Genomic DNA, 16,931 nt, shown 5'->3' with positions numbered 1-16,931 from the left:
GAAGGTTAATGATAAACAGAGTTAAGGAAAGGAGTCGAACTCTGGGAAACTGTGGAGGTTCCTCAAAAAATTAAAAATAGACTGACCCTACAACCCAGCAATAGCACTGCTAGGAATTTATCCAAAGGATACAGGAGTGCTGATCCATAGGGGCACATGTACCCCAATGTTCATAGCAGCACTATCAACAATAGCCAAATTACGGAAAAGAACCCAAATGTCCAGCAACTGATGAATGGGTAAAGAAGATGTGGTTTATATATACAACGGAATATTCCTTGGCAATGAGAAAGAATGAAATCCTGCCATGTTCAGCAAGGTAGATGGAACTGGAGGGTATTATGCTAAGTGAAATAAGTCAAGCAGAGAAAGACAGATATCATATGTTCTCATTCATCTGTGGAACTTGAGAAACTTAACAGATGACCATAGTGGAAGGGAAGGGGAAAAAACGGTTTCAAAGAGAGAGGGAGGCAAACCATAAGAGACTCTTAAATATAGAAAACAAACTGAGGGTTGATGCAGGGTGGGCGAGAGGAGAAAATGGGTGATGGGCATCGAGAAGGGCACTTGGGATGAGCCCTGGATATTGTATGTAAGTGATGAATCATGGGAATCTACTCCTGAAGCCAAGAGCACACTGTATACACGGTATGTTATCTAACTTGACAATGAATTATATTTAAGAAAGAAGTAGAAAGTTTTGAGTATAGATGTATCTACTGAGAAGTAAAAAAAAAAAAAAAAAAAGAAATTTAGGTGTGCTTGGGTGGCTCAGTCGGTTAAGCATCAACTCTTGATTTTGGCTCAGGTCATGATCTCCCGGTTCATGGGCTTGAGCCCTATGTAGGGCTCTGCACTGACCATGGGAAGATTGCTTGAGATGTATGCACTTTTTTTTTTAATGTTTTATTTATTTTTGAGATAGAGGCAGAGTGTGAGCAGGGGAGGTGCAGAGAGAGAGAGGGAGACACAGAATCCGAAGCAGGCTCCAGGCTCTGAGCTGTCAGCACAGAGCCCGACTCAGGGCTCAAACTCACCACGAGATCATGACCTGAGCCGAAGTCGGTCGCTTAACCGAGCCACCCAGGCGACCCGAGATGTATGCACTTTTTAAAAAAGAGTGTGTCTTACATTTTACTTTCTAATATCATAGCATTATTTCTATCTCCATAACTACAAATCTTCAAGATTATTTTTAATACCTACATAGTATCTCACCAAGTGCAAGTAATCCATTTAACCAGTCCTCCCAATTTTTCATATTATAAATAATGTTGCAACAAACATCTTTGTGTATACACCGTTGGTTACTTCTCTGATTATTTTCTTAGGACAAATTATCCAAAGTGATGAATTACTAAGTTAAACAACAGATTAAAAAAATTTTTTTACTTTATTTTTAATTTTATTTTTTTTAATTTACATCCAAACTAGTTAGCATATAGTGCAGCAATGATTTCAGGAGTAGATTCCTTAATGCCCCTTACCCATTTAGCCCATCCCCCCTCTCACAACCCCTTCAGTAACCCTCTGTTTGTTCTCCATATTTAAGAGTCTTTTATGTTTCTGTCCCCCTCCCAGTTTTTATATTATTTTTGTTTCCTTTTCCTCATGTTCATCTGTTTTAACTCTTAAAGTCCTTATATGAGTGAAGTCATATGATATTTGTCTTTCTCTGACCGACTACTTTCACTTAGTATAACAGCCTCTAGTTCCATCCGCGTAGTTACAAATGGCAAGATTTCATTCTTTTTGATTGCCGAGTAGTACTCCATTGTATGTATATATACACCACCTCTTCTTTGACCATTCATCCATCGATGGACATTTGGGCTCTTTACATACTTTGGCTATTGTTGATAGCACTGCTATAAACATTGGGGGCGCATGTGCCCCTTCGAAACAGCACACCTGTATCCCTTGGATAAATGCCTAGTAGTGCAATTGCTGAGTCATAGGGTAGTTCTATTTTTAGTTTTTTGAGGAACCTCCATACTGTTTTCCAGAGTGGCTGCACCAGCTTGCATTCCCACCAGGAATGCAGAGATGCTCTTTCTCTTCATCCTCGCCAACATCTGTTGTTGCCTGAGTTGTTAATGTTAGCCGTTCTGACAGGTGTGAGGTGGTATCTCATTGTGGTTTTGATTTGTATTTCCCTGATGATGAGTGATGTGGAGCATTTTCTCATGTGTCGACCATCTGGATGTCTTCTTTGGAGAAGTGTCTATTCATGTCTTTTGCCCATTTCTTCACTGGATTATTTGTTTTTTGGGCGTTGAGTTTGATAAGTTCTTTAAAGATTTTGGATACTAACCCTTTATCTGATATGTCATTTGCAAATATCTTCTCCAATTCTGTCAGTTGCCTTTTAGTTTTGCTGATTGTTTCCTTCGCTGTGCAGAAGCTTTTTATTTCGATGAGGTCCCAATAGTTCGTTTTTGCTTTTGTTTCCCTTGCGTCCGGAGACGTGTTGAGTAAGAAGTTGCTGCAGCCAAGATCAAAGAGGTTTTTGCCTGCTTTCTCCTCGAGGCTTTTGATGGCTTCCTGTCTTACGTTTAGGTCTTTCATCCATTTTGAGTTTATTTTTGTGTATGGTGTAAGAAAGTGGTCCAGGTAAATTCTTCTGTATGTCGCTGTCCAGTTTTCCCAGCACCACTTGCTGAAGAGACTGTCTTTATTCCATTGGACTTTCTTTCCTGCTTTGTCAAAGATTAATTGGCCATACGTTTGTGGGTCTATTTCTGGGTTATCTATTCTGTTCCATTGATCTGAGTATCTGTTCTTGTGCCAGTACCATACTGACTTGATGATTACAGCTTTGTAGTATAGCTTAAAGTCTGGGATTATGATGCTTCCTACTTTGGTTTTCTTTTTCAAGATCGCTTTGGCTATTCGGGGTCTTTTCTGGTTCCATACAAATTTTAGGATTATTTGTTCTAGCTCTGTGAAGAATGCTGGTGTTACTTTCATAGGGATTGCGTTGAATATGTAGACTGCTTTGGGTAGTATCGACATTTTAACAATATTTGTTCTTCCTATCCAGGAGCATGTAATCTTTGTCCATTTTTCTGTGTCTTCTTCAATTTCTTTCATAAGCTTTCTATAGTTTTCAGTGTATAGATTTTTCACCTCTTTGGTTAGATTTATTCCTAGGTATTTTATGGGTTTTGATGCAATTATAAATGGGATCAATTGCTTGATTTCTCTTTCTGTTGCTTCATTGTTGGTGAATAGGAATGCAACCGATTTGTGTGCATTGATTTTATATGCTGCAATTTTGCTGAATTCATGAATCAGTTCTAGCAGTTTTTTGGTGGACTCTTTAGGGTTTTCCATATAGAGTATCATGTCATCTGCGAAAAGTGAAAGTTTGACCTCCTCCTGGCCGATTTGGATGCCTTTTATTTGTGTTGTCTGATTGCAGAGGCTAAGACTTCCAATACTATGTTGAATAACAGTGGCGAGAGTGGACATCCCTGTCTTGTTCCTGACCTTAGGGGGAAAGGTCTTAGTTTTACCCCATTGAGGATGATATTTGCGTTGGGTCTTTCATATATGGCTTTTATGATTTCCAGGTATGCTCCATCCCTACTTTCTTGAGGGTTTTTATCAAGAAAGGATGCTGTATTTTGTCAAATGCTTTCTCTGCATCTATTGAGAGGATCATATGGTTCTTGTCCTTTCTTTTATTGATGCAATGAATCACGTTAATTGTTTTGCAGATATTGAACCAGCCCTGCATCCCAGTTATAAATCCCACTTGGTCGTGGTAATTTTTTTAATGTATTGTTGGATCCGATTGGCTAATATCTTTTTGAGGATTTTTGCATCCATGTTCATCAGGGAAATTGGTCTATAGTTCTCCTTTTCAGTGGGGTCTCTGTCTGGTTTTGGAATCAAGGTAATGCTGGTTTCATAGAAGGAGTTTGAAAGTTTTCCTCCCATTTCTATTTTTTGAAACAGCTTCGAGCAAATAGGTGTTAACTCTTCCTTAAATGTTTGGTAGAATTCCCCTGGAAAGCCATCTGGTCCTGGACTCTTATTTTTTGGCAGATTTTTGATTACTGATTTGATTTCCTTACTGGTTATGGGTCTGTTCAAATTTTCTTCCTTCCTGTTTCAGTTTTGGTGGTGTATATGTTTCTAGAAATTTATCCATTTCTTTCAGATTGCCCATTTTATTGGCATATAATTGTTCATAATATTCTCTTATTATTTTTATTTCTGCTGTGTTGGTTGTGATCTCTCCTCTTTCATTCTTGATTTCATTTATTTGGGTCCTTTCCTTTTTCTTTTTGATTAAACAGGCTAATGGTTTATCAATTTTGTTAATTCTTTCAAAGAACCAGCTTCTGGTTTCATTGATCTGTTCTACTGTTTTTTCGGTTTCAATAGCATTGATTTCTGCTCTAATCTTTCTTATTTCCTGTCTTCTACTGGCTTTGGGTTTTATTTGCTGTTCTTTTTCCAGCTCCTTAAGGCATAAGGTTAGGTTGTGTATCTGAGATCTTTCTTCCTTCTTTAGGAAGACCTGGATTGCTATATACTTTCCTCTTATGACTGCCTTTCTGTGTCCCAGAGGTTTTGGGTTGTGGTGTTATCATTTTCATTGGCTTCCATGTGCTTTTTAATTTCCTCTTTACCTTCTTGGTTAGCCCATTCATTGTTTAGTAGGATGTTCTTCAGTCTCCAAGTATTTGTTATCTTTCCAAATTTTTTCTTGTGGTTGATTTCAAGTTTCATAGTATTGTGGTCTGAAAATATGCACAGTATGATCTCGATCTTTTTGTACTTGCTGAGGGCTGATTTGTGTCCCAGTATGTGGTCTATTCTGGAGAACATTCCACATGCACTGGAGAAGAATATATATTCTGCTGCTTTAGGATAAAATATTCTGAATTTATCTGTTAAGTCCATGTGGTCAGTGTGTTATTCAAAGCCATTGCTTCCTTGTTGATTTTTTTTATTAGATGATCTGTCCAATGTGAGTGGGTGTAGAAGTCTCCTACTATTATGGTATTACTGTCAATGAGTTTCTTTATGTTTGTGATTAACTGATTTATGTATTTGGGTGCTTCCACATTTGGCACATAAATGTTCACAATTATTAGGTCTTCTTGGTGGATAGACCCCTTGATTATGATATAATGCCCTTATGTATCTCTTGATACAGTCTTTATTTTAAAGTCTAGATTGTGTGATATCAGTATGGCTACTCCAGCTTTCTTTTGTTGACCATTAGCAAGATAGATGGTTCTCCATCCCCTTATTTTCAATCTGAAGGTGTCTTTAGGTCTAAAGTGGGTCTCTTGTAAACAGCATATAGATGGATCTTGTTTTCTTTTCTATTCTGTTACCCTATGTCTTTTGATTGGAGCACTGAGTCCATTGACATTTAGAGTGAGTACTGACAGATATGAATTTATTGCCATTCTGCTGCTTGTAGAGTTGGAGTTTCTGGTAGTGTTCTCTGGTCTTTTATAATTTTTGTTACTTTTGGTATTTGTTTATTTATTTATATTTTCATCTTTTCTCCCCTCAGTCCCCCTTAAAATTTCTTGCACGGTTGGTTTAGTGGTCACAAGCTCCTTTAATTTGGGGAAAACTTTTTATCTCTCCTTCTATTTTGAATGACAGCCTTGCTGGATAAAGAATTCTTGGCTGTATATTTTTCTGATTCAGCACATTGAATATACCCTGCCACTCCTTTCTGGCCTGCCACGCTTCTGTGGATAGGTCTGCTGCAAACCTGATCTGTTTTCCCTTGTAGGTTAAGGACTTTTTTTCCCTTGCTGCTTTCATGATTCTCTCCTTGCCTGAGTGTTTTGGGAATTTGACTATGATATGCCTTGTTGATGGTAGGTTTTTGTTGAATCTAATGGGAGTCCTCTCTGCTTCCTGGATTTTGATGTCTGTGTCTTTCCCCAGGTTAAGAAAGTTTTCCGCTATGATTTGCTCACATAACCCTTCTACCCCTATTTCTCTCTCTTCCTCTTCTGTGACCCTTATGATTCTGACGTTCCTTTTTAATGAGTCACTGATTTCTCTCAGTCTTAAATCGTACTCTTTCGCCTTAATCTCCCTCTTTTTTTCTGCTTCATTATTCTCTGTTGGTCCTCTATATCGCTGATTATCTGTTCTCCCTCATCCATCCTTGCCACCGCAGCATCCATCCATGATTGCAGCTCAGTTATAGCATTTTTTATTTCACCCAGGCTAGCTTTTGCTTCTTTTATCTCCACAGAAAGGGATTCTAATCTATTTTCAACTCCAGCTAGTATTCTTATTATCGTGATTCTAAATTCTGGTTCAGGTATCTCGCTTGTATCTGTGTTGGTTAAGTGCCTGGCTGTCGTTTCTTCCTGCTCTTTCTTTTGGGGTGAATTCCTTCGTTTTATCATTTTGAAGGGAGAGAAGGAATTAATGAGGTAGAAAAATTAAAATAAATAAAAATTAAAAATATTTTTTTCCTTTTTTTTTTTTTAATTTTTTTTTCAACGTTTATTTATTTGTGGGACAGAGAGAGACAGAGCATGAACGGGGGAGGGGCAGAGAAAGAGGGAGACACAGAATCGGAAACAGGCTCCACGCTCCGAGCCATCAGCCCAGAGCCCGACGCGGGGCTCGAACTCACAGACCGCAAGATCGTGACCTGGCTGAAGTCGGAGGCTTAACCGACTGTGCCACCCAGGCGCCCCAAAAATTAAAAATATTAAAATTAAAAAATTACACACACACAAAATAAATGATGCTAGATCCTAGGTGTGTTTTGGAATGGATGTTGAAAGTGGCTTGATAGATTAGAGAAAAAAGGGGAGAAAAAGAAAAAAAAAAAGAAAATCATTTGAAAATTTGAAAAAATGAATACACTGAAGTAGACTAAAATGAAATGATGGAAGTAAAATAGAATTTTAAAAGATTTACCCAAAAGTAAAAAGTATAGTAGAAAAAATATTTTAATAAAAATTGAAAATAAAAATGAATTTTTTCTCTTTCTGTAAGAAAAAGAGAGGAGGAAAAAAAAGAAAATTGAATAGTTGGGCTGGTTAACAGACTGAAATACTACTGAAATTACTTCGTTTCCCCCTGGAAGTCAAACTATGAAGTGCTTTATAGTCCATAAACTAAGGCGGTGAGACTTGTGTTCTTGAAGAGTGAGGTTGGCCCCGTTGGATAGGGTTTAGTGTAATGGTTCCGTTCTCCACTAGATGGCACTGCTAAGCCTACTAGGGGGATTGTTGCGTTAGTAGGTGCATGAGCGCATGCGCGGGAGGGGTGAAAATGGAGTCACCCAGCTACCCAGTCTCTAGTATCGGAACTCTGTTCTCCCTGATCAGCAATCACGCACCCATTCTTCGTCTTCAGCTTCCGTCCACTGCCTGCTTCCACACTGTCCGTGACCAAGCCCCAGGCAGTACCTCTCTCCCGAGTTTTGTCTCAGATGTGACTGTTTTCCCTGCCCGCCCCCCCCCCCCCCCACTTCTGAGGGACTGGGGCTTTGACCCGTTCTGCCCCTCTGCTGAGGGTCTCACGGAGCAACGGCTGAAAGCCGGCTGCACCCAGGAACGTTTGTGGAACTGTGCTGCTGCCGATGCCTGGAGACTCCAGGCAGGTACCAGCCTGCCCCAGAAAAAGTTCGCAAGCAGCGTTTCAGGGATTATGGAAAATCACAACACATCTGGCACTAAGCTTCACCCCCAATGGCCTCGGTCCAGCACCAGCGAATGTGGCCGTTCTCTGGGGTGTGCTGGGCACAGGTGGCATCACAGCCTCTATCAAATGTCCTTCCAGCAATGGAACTGCTTCTCCCCGTGTGGCCCAAGAACCTTCTGGACCCCGCTCTGCTCCTGGAGATTTGCCCTTCTCACCAGGGCACCGCCAGGTATCAAGCTGCGGAGTTTCCGACTCTACGCTCCCCATTTACGGTCGTAATGGAACTTAAGCCCTCTCCTTTCTCCCTTTTTAGTTTAGTCCCTGCGGCTGTTTCCAATTTTCCACTGTCTCTCCAGCTGCTTTTGGGGAGGGGTGCTTTTCCTATAATCTCCCCCCCATCTCCATCCTCTCTCCTGACGCAAAAGCGGCTCCCTGTCCTCCGCTGCTTCTCTCTCCCCAAGTTCACCTCTCCGCCGTGTACCTGCTGAATTCTGTGGTTCACGTTGTGCAGACTGTTGTGTTAATCCTCAGATCAGTTTTCTAGGTGTGCAGGATGGTTTAGTGTTGGGCTGGCTGTATTTCATGGGTGCAAGACGCACAAAAAACTTCCATGCTGTTCCGTCATCTTGGGTCCTCTCCATTTTTTTTTTTTTTTTTTTTTAAGGCTTTGGTTTCTTTTAATTCCAGTTTAGTGAACATACAGTGTTAAAGGCTTTGGTTTCAAAGTACTCAATACAAAGGTTATACTGATACACTCTTACTAAAGATAAAAACAAAAGATTTTCAAGTTTTCCCTGCTCACTGCTGAATTTATTTTTAAAAAGGGGTGGGCGGGGGGGGGGGCTGGGGTCTGTCTGTATCAGTCAGAAAAATCTGTGGCTGACTTACTGGCCAGCTCACCTTCAGCCATTGCCAGCCTCTTCTCCTTTGGCCACTTCTATTATAAAGGCTACTTGCTTTGTTTGCTTCTCACACACAATTCTGGAAGACAGGATAGAAGCACAAATGTGGTGAAAGCTTCTGGAAAAGCTTTTACTCTCCTGACAGAAAGGACAGATAAACCAGGAACTGCCCCTTCCCCAGCTTTGGATGTGAACATACATTCTGGACCTGCAACAGCCATACTGTAGCTTAAGGAAAAGGCCAAAAAACCCACTTGTTCTGACCAATACCAGCAACAGATGAAGAGTAGGGTTGCTAAGCAGCTATCTGGAGGAAAGTCTTTGGTAGAGCTTGACATCAATTTAAATATATTTAGAAACTATACGTGAGAAAATGTATTTAAATATGTTTAAAAATCACTTTCAAAAAATTTCTGCATCTTGGGGTTATAATGCAAATGAAGTTTTCCTATACAACCAGTTGAACTAAATTAACAGAACAATCTGTATGCCTGTCAAAATGGTGATACCATGTTCAAAACCAGTTACTCCTCACCTGCCCTGCATTGTCCTAACCATAGCTATTACCATCATTAGGGGTACAAAGACACATAAACCAACTGATAAATTATATATTACATGTTTATTAAGGGCACAACTTTTATGTAAAATTTACATTTTATGAAAAAATCAAAAATATTTACAAAATTGTGTAAGATAGATTTGCATTGTTCTAATTACAACTCAAAGTAGTAAATAACATTTCTTAAAAACTCACATTTGTTAGAGTTCTTTGTTTACAAATTCTTGGTTAAAGAGGCAGCTACAAAGTTTATCACTATACAGCAGCAAGAACCAGCTTGCTAAATACATTTCCCATTGAAAATCTACTGGTCTTTTTTACACCATTAGTGGATTTTTAAATGAAAAAAAAATCAATATAAACTCATATGGCTTCAAAATTGTAGCCTGCGCCTAATACAAATGTAGGTATCGACACTTGGCATGAAGACTGTGGTAATCAGAAAGTGCAGAAGTTTAACCATTTTACTAATCTGTACATGTTTTAGGTAATACTTGATTCGAAACAAACCTGGTGAGTGTAACTGTGTCTGAAGTCCAGTAATAAAGTATTAACTGCCCACAGAAAGCAGTGTGATTGCAAAGCAGTTACATTTAAGATTCCAGTAAGGGATTGTAATTGGCATTTAAAAGAGCACAACATAAGAGTTAGAAATTCCCATTTTGCTATTTAGTGAAGATGAACATTTCAGCAAATTGTCTTAATATGCTGCTTTAGTCAAATCTAAATGTCGAATTGGGCTAATACTGAATATACTTAAAAAGCACATACTGTGTTCTATGTATTGCTAATAAGTAGATTTTCTGCTGTATTTAGTAGAACAAGATGTTACATAAATGTCTAGTAGTAGGGGTTTTAATGTTCTGTAAAGCTTAACAGAATAATTAGTGGTTTTATATAAATTATCATATATAACAATTTATCACTTCTACGTAAAAGGCAGGACATTGGTATTTATAAATAAAATTCCCACTTGTAAATTATGAAACTGTCCAAAACATTTTAAGTCCTTCAATTAGGATTCGCTATAAAGTTAGGTTTTGTTACTATTTCATATTAGTAGTTCAAGAAATGCTTAACCCAATCCATCACTTCAAATCCTCTCCCAATTTCTAGCAGTTGGCAATTAACCAATAACATACAAATTGGTAACTGTCCCAATTGTTGAAATGAAAACAAACGGCAGTACTTCTCCAATGCCAAAACTAATCTTCTCTAAAATGTGTTCCTCGCGAAATACAAAACTCATGCCAACACATTCATTAAATGTATAAATTTCCAATGATAAACAGAATGAAGGGAAGTGTCAAATTGAGGATTAAAATAGCAGTTACCAAGTTACCTTTAGTTTTTCATATTGGTTTTATGATTTACATACTTAGGTGGAATATCTGAAGGTAACTTTTCTTCCCCTGTAAACATAGGCGATTAGGTGTATTTCTCTTTCTATCGGCTACAGTGTATCACTAAAGAAGTGAGCCAGGATTTTTAGGTACAAATTAACCTTTAGTTACTCTGAATTCCCTTCCCAATTGAGGTCAAGATATTTACAAAATGGCAATTATCTTGTAAAAATGCTTGACCACTCTAACACTGAATAGAAGAGCCAGACTGTGAAGGGAAAAAAAGTGAGGCACATTAACGAACACAAACCTGGATAGGCACATTTCTGGCTTTTGTTATTGTTTTAAAAGGCACACATTATGCAATCCATATAAAAATAAATTAAATCTACAGCATTAATTCTTAAAAACAATCACAAATTCTATAAAGTTAACTAACTGCAGAAGTAAATTTCTCTGCTGTCTTTTGCAAGCTTATTTTAAAACACATTGCACTTGAGAATTAAAAAAATCATATAAAACAGCATTTACACTTTATTAATGTTTCTATGAGATTCAAATTATACATTTTTTGCGTACACCTTGGACTCTGGTCTGATTACTTTATGGCACATAACTCAATTTGATTGAGTGTTCAGAATTAACGTTATCCAAAACTTAGAATTCACGTTCTGTCTGTCTCCATTCAATATCAAGCTTAGGAAATTTCAAACCTATCTCTGACTCTAAAAATTTATGGAAAGCTGAATTATTTGGTGCTTGCTCTCCTGAAATTTTAGGTCTGATAATACACTATATAACTCAACATAGACACTGAAGACAATATGAAATTTCAGCCTAGGAAAACTTCATTTTACTGAGAATCTCTACAAATGTGCTTCTGGAATATTGCAGTTGATCATTAACAGCGATGAAAATCATTTCAGTGCTATTGCTTTTGATGACTCACTTCAAAAGTGCAATTTAATGTTTGTAATCAGTTCTCAAATGTGTGTACGTTCAAAGGACCTAATAGAAGCTAGAATCGTGTTGGAAAGAACAGACAATGCAGGATGTCAGACTTGTGCTTCTGTCTCGAGCCAACCCGTTTCCCAGGTCCATCAGCAATCTGCCAGGTATCGTCCTGAAAAACACCAAGCAGACCCATGCAATTACAATTTCAAATGAACTCAAAGGACGACATTTTCACTGTGGTTACAGACACAGAACCCTAGTTCCCATCTGCTGTTTATGATACATGAGAATCCGATCACAGGTGTCCATGTATACTGACCACAGTTATTCTCTCCCAGGTGTGTCTCTACCTGGCACTTTGTACCAAAGGTCGAAGAAGAAATTTTCCATGACTAGATGATAAACTGCTTGACAGTTTATAAAATAGTTGCTTAGTAGCACACTGTTAGAATGTTCCCATGTACACTAAAAACAAAATCTCTCAACTTACCAGTGGCAAACCGCTTCTTTACTAAGGAAAGCCTATAGCCAGTGCCTACAAGTTCAATATCTACTCCCGAGAGGGTACTTCCCTCGCTGAGGAACTGCACTGCAAGTGTTGTGGGTTTACTAGGTCCTTCTGAAAGATCAAATTTTGCTCTGAGGGACCCAGAACCTACAAGGAAAAGAATAAAGAACTTACCCAGGGCAACATAAAATTAACAGAAAAAACAAATAAGATAAACTATGTTCTATGCCAAATGCATAAAATGTATATAGTAAACACATCAATGTCCTGTGTCCAAATCAGACTTGATTCAAAGAATCTGAATTAAGTTGTCTTTTTTTAATTGATTTTTTTTATGTTTATTTATTTTTGAGAGAGACAGAGGATGAGTGGGGAGGGGCAGGGAGAGAGGGAGACGGAATCCAAAGCAGGCTCCAGGTTCTGAGTTGTCAGCACGGAGCCCAATGTAGGACTCAATCTCACCAACTGTAAGATCATGACCTGAGCCAAAGTGGGATGCTTAACTGAGCCACCTAGGCACCAGTGAATTAAAAGTACTTTTAATCCTTGCTTTTCTTTGACTTAAAACACCCCTGTAGATCTGTATTGAGATTCAACATGATACAGACACATGTTGAAGTAAAAAAAAAAAAAGTCAAGGTGGGCAGTTCAGAGGAAAGCGCTTAGAGGAGTAGTGCGAGTAGGAATAAAGTCCAAAAACAATGATGACAGTCAACTACCATATTACAGGGATAGGAGAAGTAAAGAAGGAAAGACAGCTAAGATTAGGAAATCTGTATCAATATTATTATTTTCTATTCCCCTTCTTAAAATTTAACTTGCCTATCATGCCAAATACAGCTGACCTTTGAGCAACATGGGTTTGAACTCTGTGGGTTCACTTAAACAGAGACTTTTTTCATTCGGTGCAGTGCTCTTAAGTGTATTTTTTTTCTGATTTTATTTCCTTTTATCTAGCTTATTTTAACAGTACAGTATATAACACATAAAACCTACAAAATACCTGTTCATTGACTGTTTATGTTACCGGTAGAGCTTCTGGGTAACAGTAGGCTGTTAGTAATTAAGTTTGGGGGGGGGGGGCAAAGTTATACATAGATTTTTGACTACACAGGTCCACCAGGGTGAGTGATGTGCGGGGGCTTGGCACTTCTAACCCCTGCATTGTTCAAGGGTCAACTAGATATTTGAGATGTCTTCTTTTCAGTCTAACCATTTATTCTACATACCTCAGTCTAACAGTATGCCAGAAACTGTAAAGCAAAAAATTGTCATGAATATGATAAATGCTACAGAAGTGCTCTGAATTGCTATGGGCACAAAAGCACATAAAATGATGGTGGAGAGGACAGTGTGAATTGCAGGCAGGGGTAACTACAGGTAGAGAGGGGAGAGAATACAGTGCCTTGAAGGGAACTGCATGCATATCAGAAGACCTAGAGGATAGGATACAAGAGGGGCAGAAGACTAGAATGGTAGGAAGGAACAAGCTCCAAATATCTTTACATGCCACGACAAAAAATAATCCTAGGAAGTCACTAAAGATAAAGAAGACAAAAACAGTTCAGATTAGGGTCTTAAAAGGGGACAGAGGTACAAGGTGCCAGGTAGGGAAACCAACTGAAAGTCAATAAAATAGTGTAGGATTCTAGGTGACAGTTGAAGTGGATCTCAATCAGGCTAAGGGAAAGGAAAGAAGAAAATGCATTTGAAAAATATTTCAGAGTTGGAATCGAGAGGGGGAAAGGAGGAGTCGTCTCAGAGTGTGCCCAGGTTTCCAGTCAAGGAAAACCGACAACCACTAGGTAGCAGGAGCAATATTCTAGGATACACAGAAGTAGAACAGCACAGCATAACCCTGATCCATCCTGCACTACTGTGCCTCATGGCCTGTACAGATTGGCTGGGAGGATGAAATGCTGCCTAATTCTTAAGCACCGTCCAAGCCCAAGTCCTCCTTAGACTTGCACAATTCTCTTGATAGGCAATTCAATTCTGTGAAAGTTCTACAGGCCAAGAGCAGCCACCTTGGCAAATCTTAAACTTGAAAATTATTTCCTGTCCCTCTTCTGGGCATAAAGCCAGAGCAGAAACAATTTCTATTGTACAGTATCCTAATTTGCATATTTCTTTTTAAAGGTTAACCAAATCAGAACATTTATAGTATTTTTCCATTTCCTCACATAGATATCCTGATTCCTGAACAGCAGAGGAAAAGTATTCATCTATCTGATTAGAAAATTTGTACCCTGTTTTTGAGGAAACAATTTCTCTTGTTAGTACTTACAATAGTATAGTTTCATTAAGTAGGGGGAAATATGTATTCTCATTTTCCTGCTAGCTGGTTACGTAAGCCCTCAATTCAAACAGGATTTCTGGTTTACTTCCAGATTTAACTAGGAATTTCAGTTTTGTCCCCCCAGAAGCGATACAGCTCAAGCAGAAGTCAGCACCTTTGGCACATGAAAATAGGCAACAAAGGAACTGTAGATCAGCTTGGTTATTTCACCAAATAGGTGGTTCTCTAGTAAAAGAGTGATTCAGCATGACATGTATAAATAGCCACTATAGATATATTCCTGCTACTTGATACAGAAATACATAGGAGAAAAACCAGGGATATGATTTATGCTTTGATCACATTATGCTTAAAGTGTTCAAAGAGAAAAAGCTAAGCAAAATTTGAAAAGCTAAAAAAAAAAAAAAAAAAGTCCTACTTAGTAATAGGAAAAGTTATTGGAGGTTAAGTAGGCATCCAAAAAAGAGCAAGAGAATTCTCTTATTTTTTTTTTTATTTTTTTTTAATGTTTATTTATTTTTGACAGAGAGAGAGAGAAAAAGCATGAGCGGGGGAGGGGCAGAGAGCGAGGGAGACACAGAATCCGAAGCAGGCTCCAGGCTCTGAGCTGTCAGCACAGAGTCTGATGCGGGGCTCAAACTCAGACTGAGAGATCATAACCTGAGCTGAAGTCAGACGCTCAACCGACTGAGCACCCCAGGTGCCCCAGGAGAATTCTCTTAAGAGAAAATAGGAATAATTAATGTTACAGACTTGATTGTCCTGGAAATTACATTCTAAACTGAGTTAGGGAAGACAAGACAGAGACCAGCCAACACAGATTTTTCCTTTGCCTTGTGAGCACAAACAGATACAGACTTGGTGGGAGTAAGCAATTAACTTGTTTCTTCTTAAAATAATTAGCAGAGAAGTAAAGGCTGTTGATGGTTAGTTTTACTAACGAGAAATGACCAGGAAAAGTTCTCGTGGAAAGTGAAGTAGGCAAACAAAGGGGCTTTTGAAAGCCTGCAAGCTTCTACATGATTTCTGGGAGGACAGGAGGACCCCAGGAACAGAATGAGCTAAATGGTATATTAAATCAGTTTCAGTTATCAGGTCACTTGAAAATACCTAATAATATTCTCATGTGAATGTATGCATTTACATAGTATTTATAAAGTTAGAGCAAAACAAATCATTTTTCTTACAGAGAAAGCATATTCAATCTAGAGGGGAAAAATGGGTTCTGAATGTCAACTGGTCCACTCTTATTTAAGGTATTAACTTCCATCTAGTGGTCAATGCTAGAACTGAAGGCATGAAAATCTAGGAAAAAACTGTCCATAAAAATGCCTCAAAAATCAATTTTCATGGACACTGAATTACAAACAAAAAGGCATACACACACACTTACCTCCATTTTCTGATTTTTCTGAAATACCAGACAGTTTCCAAAAGGCTTTCATTTGTTCTGCATTCCTATAAGAACAAATATCTTCTGATTAAGTGTCTAGTATAGGGGCTTAAAAATGGATGGGCTGTCAATAAATGAATACATTTTAAGTATTTCACCAAAACAACTATAGGGCTAAATTTACTTTCAGTAGCATCACCAGGTGATAATGTGTTTACGATGTAAGTAAATATAATGCTATATCTTAATGGAAGTTTACTAAATTACATAATTCTTCTAGTCAGAAAAAGGAACGCTGAAAATATATGTGGTTCAGTACCTTCATTACTGAAGGACAACAAACTTTTATTAAACTGAAGAATCTAGAGTGTTAGTCTATACTAATTCAGGGAACAAGAGAGGTAGTTAAGAGATGAGAATTCCTAAACTATTAAGACAGGTGTTCTTACAGAGATGATAGATGCTATATTTACCCCTCTAAAATAATAAGTATTATTTTTTAGAAAAATAAAGTTGATGGAGGTTAAGTGATTTACCTAAAGGTAAAGTTGTACTGAGTCATTCAAGCCTGGGTGGTGAACGCAAACTTACTTTTGGATTGAGGCTATTGTGATTTGACTAGTAAGATGAACAGCATCTTTTACACCACAGTTTTTATGGTAAAATGCACGAATACTTTTCAAGCTTACAACTTTGAAAATGGGTTCTACAAGTTGGAGCTTGCAGCAAAATTTAGCAGGAATTCAGAAAACTCAAATTTACCATATTGCAGGGGGAAGGGACTGCATATTTGTGACTCCTCCATCCACTGGTACCACCACCTGTATGTTTGAAAGCACGCTCGGTGCCACCATAGCTTCTGGGTTGTACTTATAATCCACTCTAAGATCTGTGGTGCCAGCACTACACTTCCAATACGTTGCAAGATTTAGAGGAGTGGACTGAATACCATTTGATGATACCTTTAAAGAGAAAAAGAAAAAAGTTAGTTTTTGCCCAAAAAGTAAACAAGTCATGCTGAAGACATGTATGCTTGAACACAAGAGTTCTCAGAATCAAAAATAATGATGGAAATATCGTTAGGCAGAAGAAAGCAGGCTTATCTCCGAGGAGTAAGAGCCAGTCTCACAGTGTGGATCTAGGACTACCCACATCAAAATGTCCATGACAGTTGTGCAAAATACACATTCCTATAGGTCCAAATGCAGAAAATCTGACTCAACTGCTTAGGTGCTAGGTCCAGAAAGAAGTATGCCATCAGGTGATTCTTCTTTATGCATGTTAACTTAAGAATCCCTTTCAACATCCAACACA

General features: G+C 38.4%; 1 protein-coding gene across 4 annotated transcripts in view; it reads right to left on the bottom strand.

The window, feature by feature from the left end:
- Nucleotides 1–9,161: 9,161 nt before the first annotated feature.
- The window catches only part of FCHO2 (FCH and mu domain containing endocytic adaptor 2), a 139,782-nt gene continuing 132,012 nt past the window's right edge, over nt 9,162–16,931 (bottom strand). For all 4 annotated transcript variants that reach the window (XM_045061947.1, XM_045061949.1, XM_023257315.2 and 1 more), the window contains 4 exons: nt 16,380–16,579; nt 15,618–15,682; nt 11,908–12,072; nt 9,162–11,586 (listed from right to left, as the gene is read on the bottom strand). In XM_045061947.1, coding sequence (XP_044917882.1) covers nt 11,564–11,586; nt 11,908–12,072; nt 15,618–15,682; nt 16,380–16,579 — 453 coding nt within the window. In that variant the 3' untranslated portion in view covers nt 9,162–11,563. The remainder of the gene's footprint in view (nt 11,587–11,907; nt 12,073–15,617; nt 15,683–16,379; nt 16,580–16,931) is intronic.

The sequence above is a fragment of the Felis catus genome, chromosome A1, assembly GCF_018350175.1.
Source record: "Felis catus isolate Fca126 chromosome A1, F.catus_Fca126_mat1.0, whole genome shotgun sequence".
In the NCBI taxonomy this organism is placed as follows: domain Eukaryota; kingdom Metazoa; phylum Chordata; class Mammalia; order Carnivora; family Felidae; genus Felis; species Felis catus.
The sequence above is the reverse complement of the archived record's forward strand: the minus strand, read 5'-3'. Positions and strand labels throughout refer to the sequence as shown.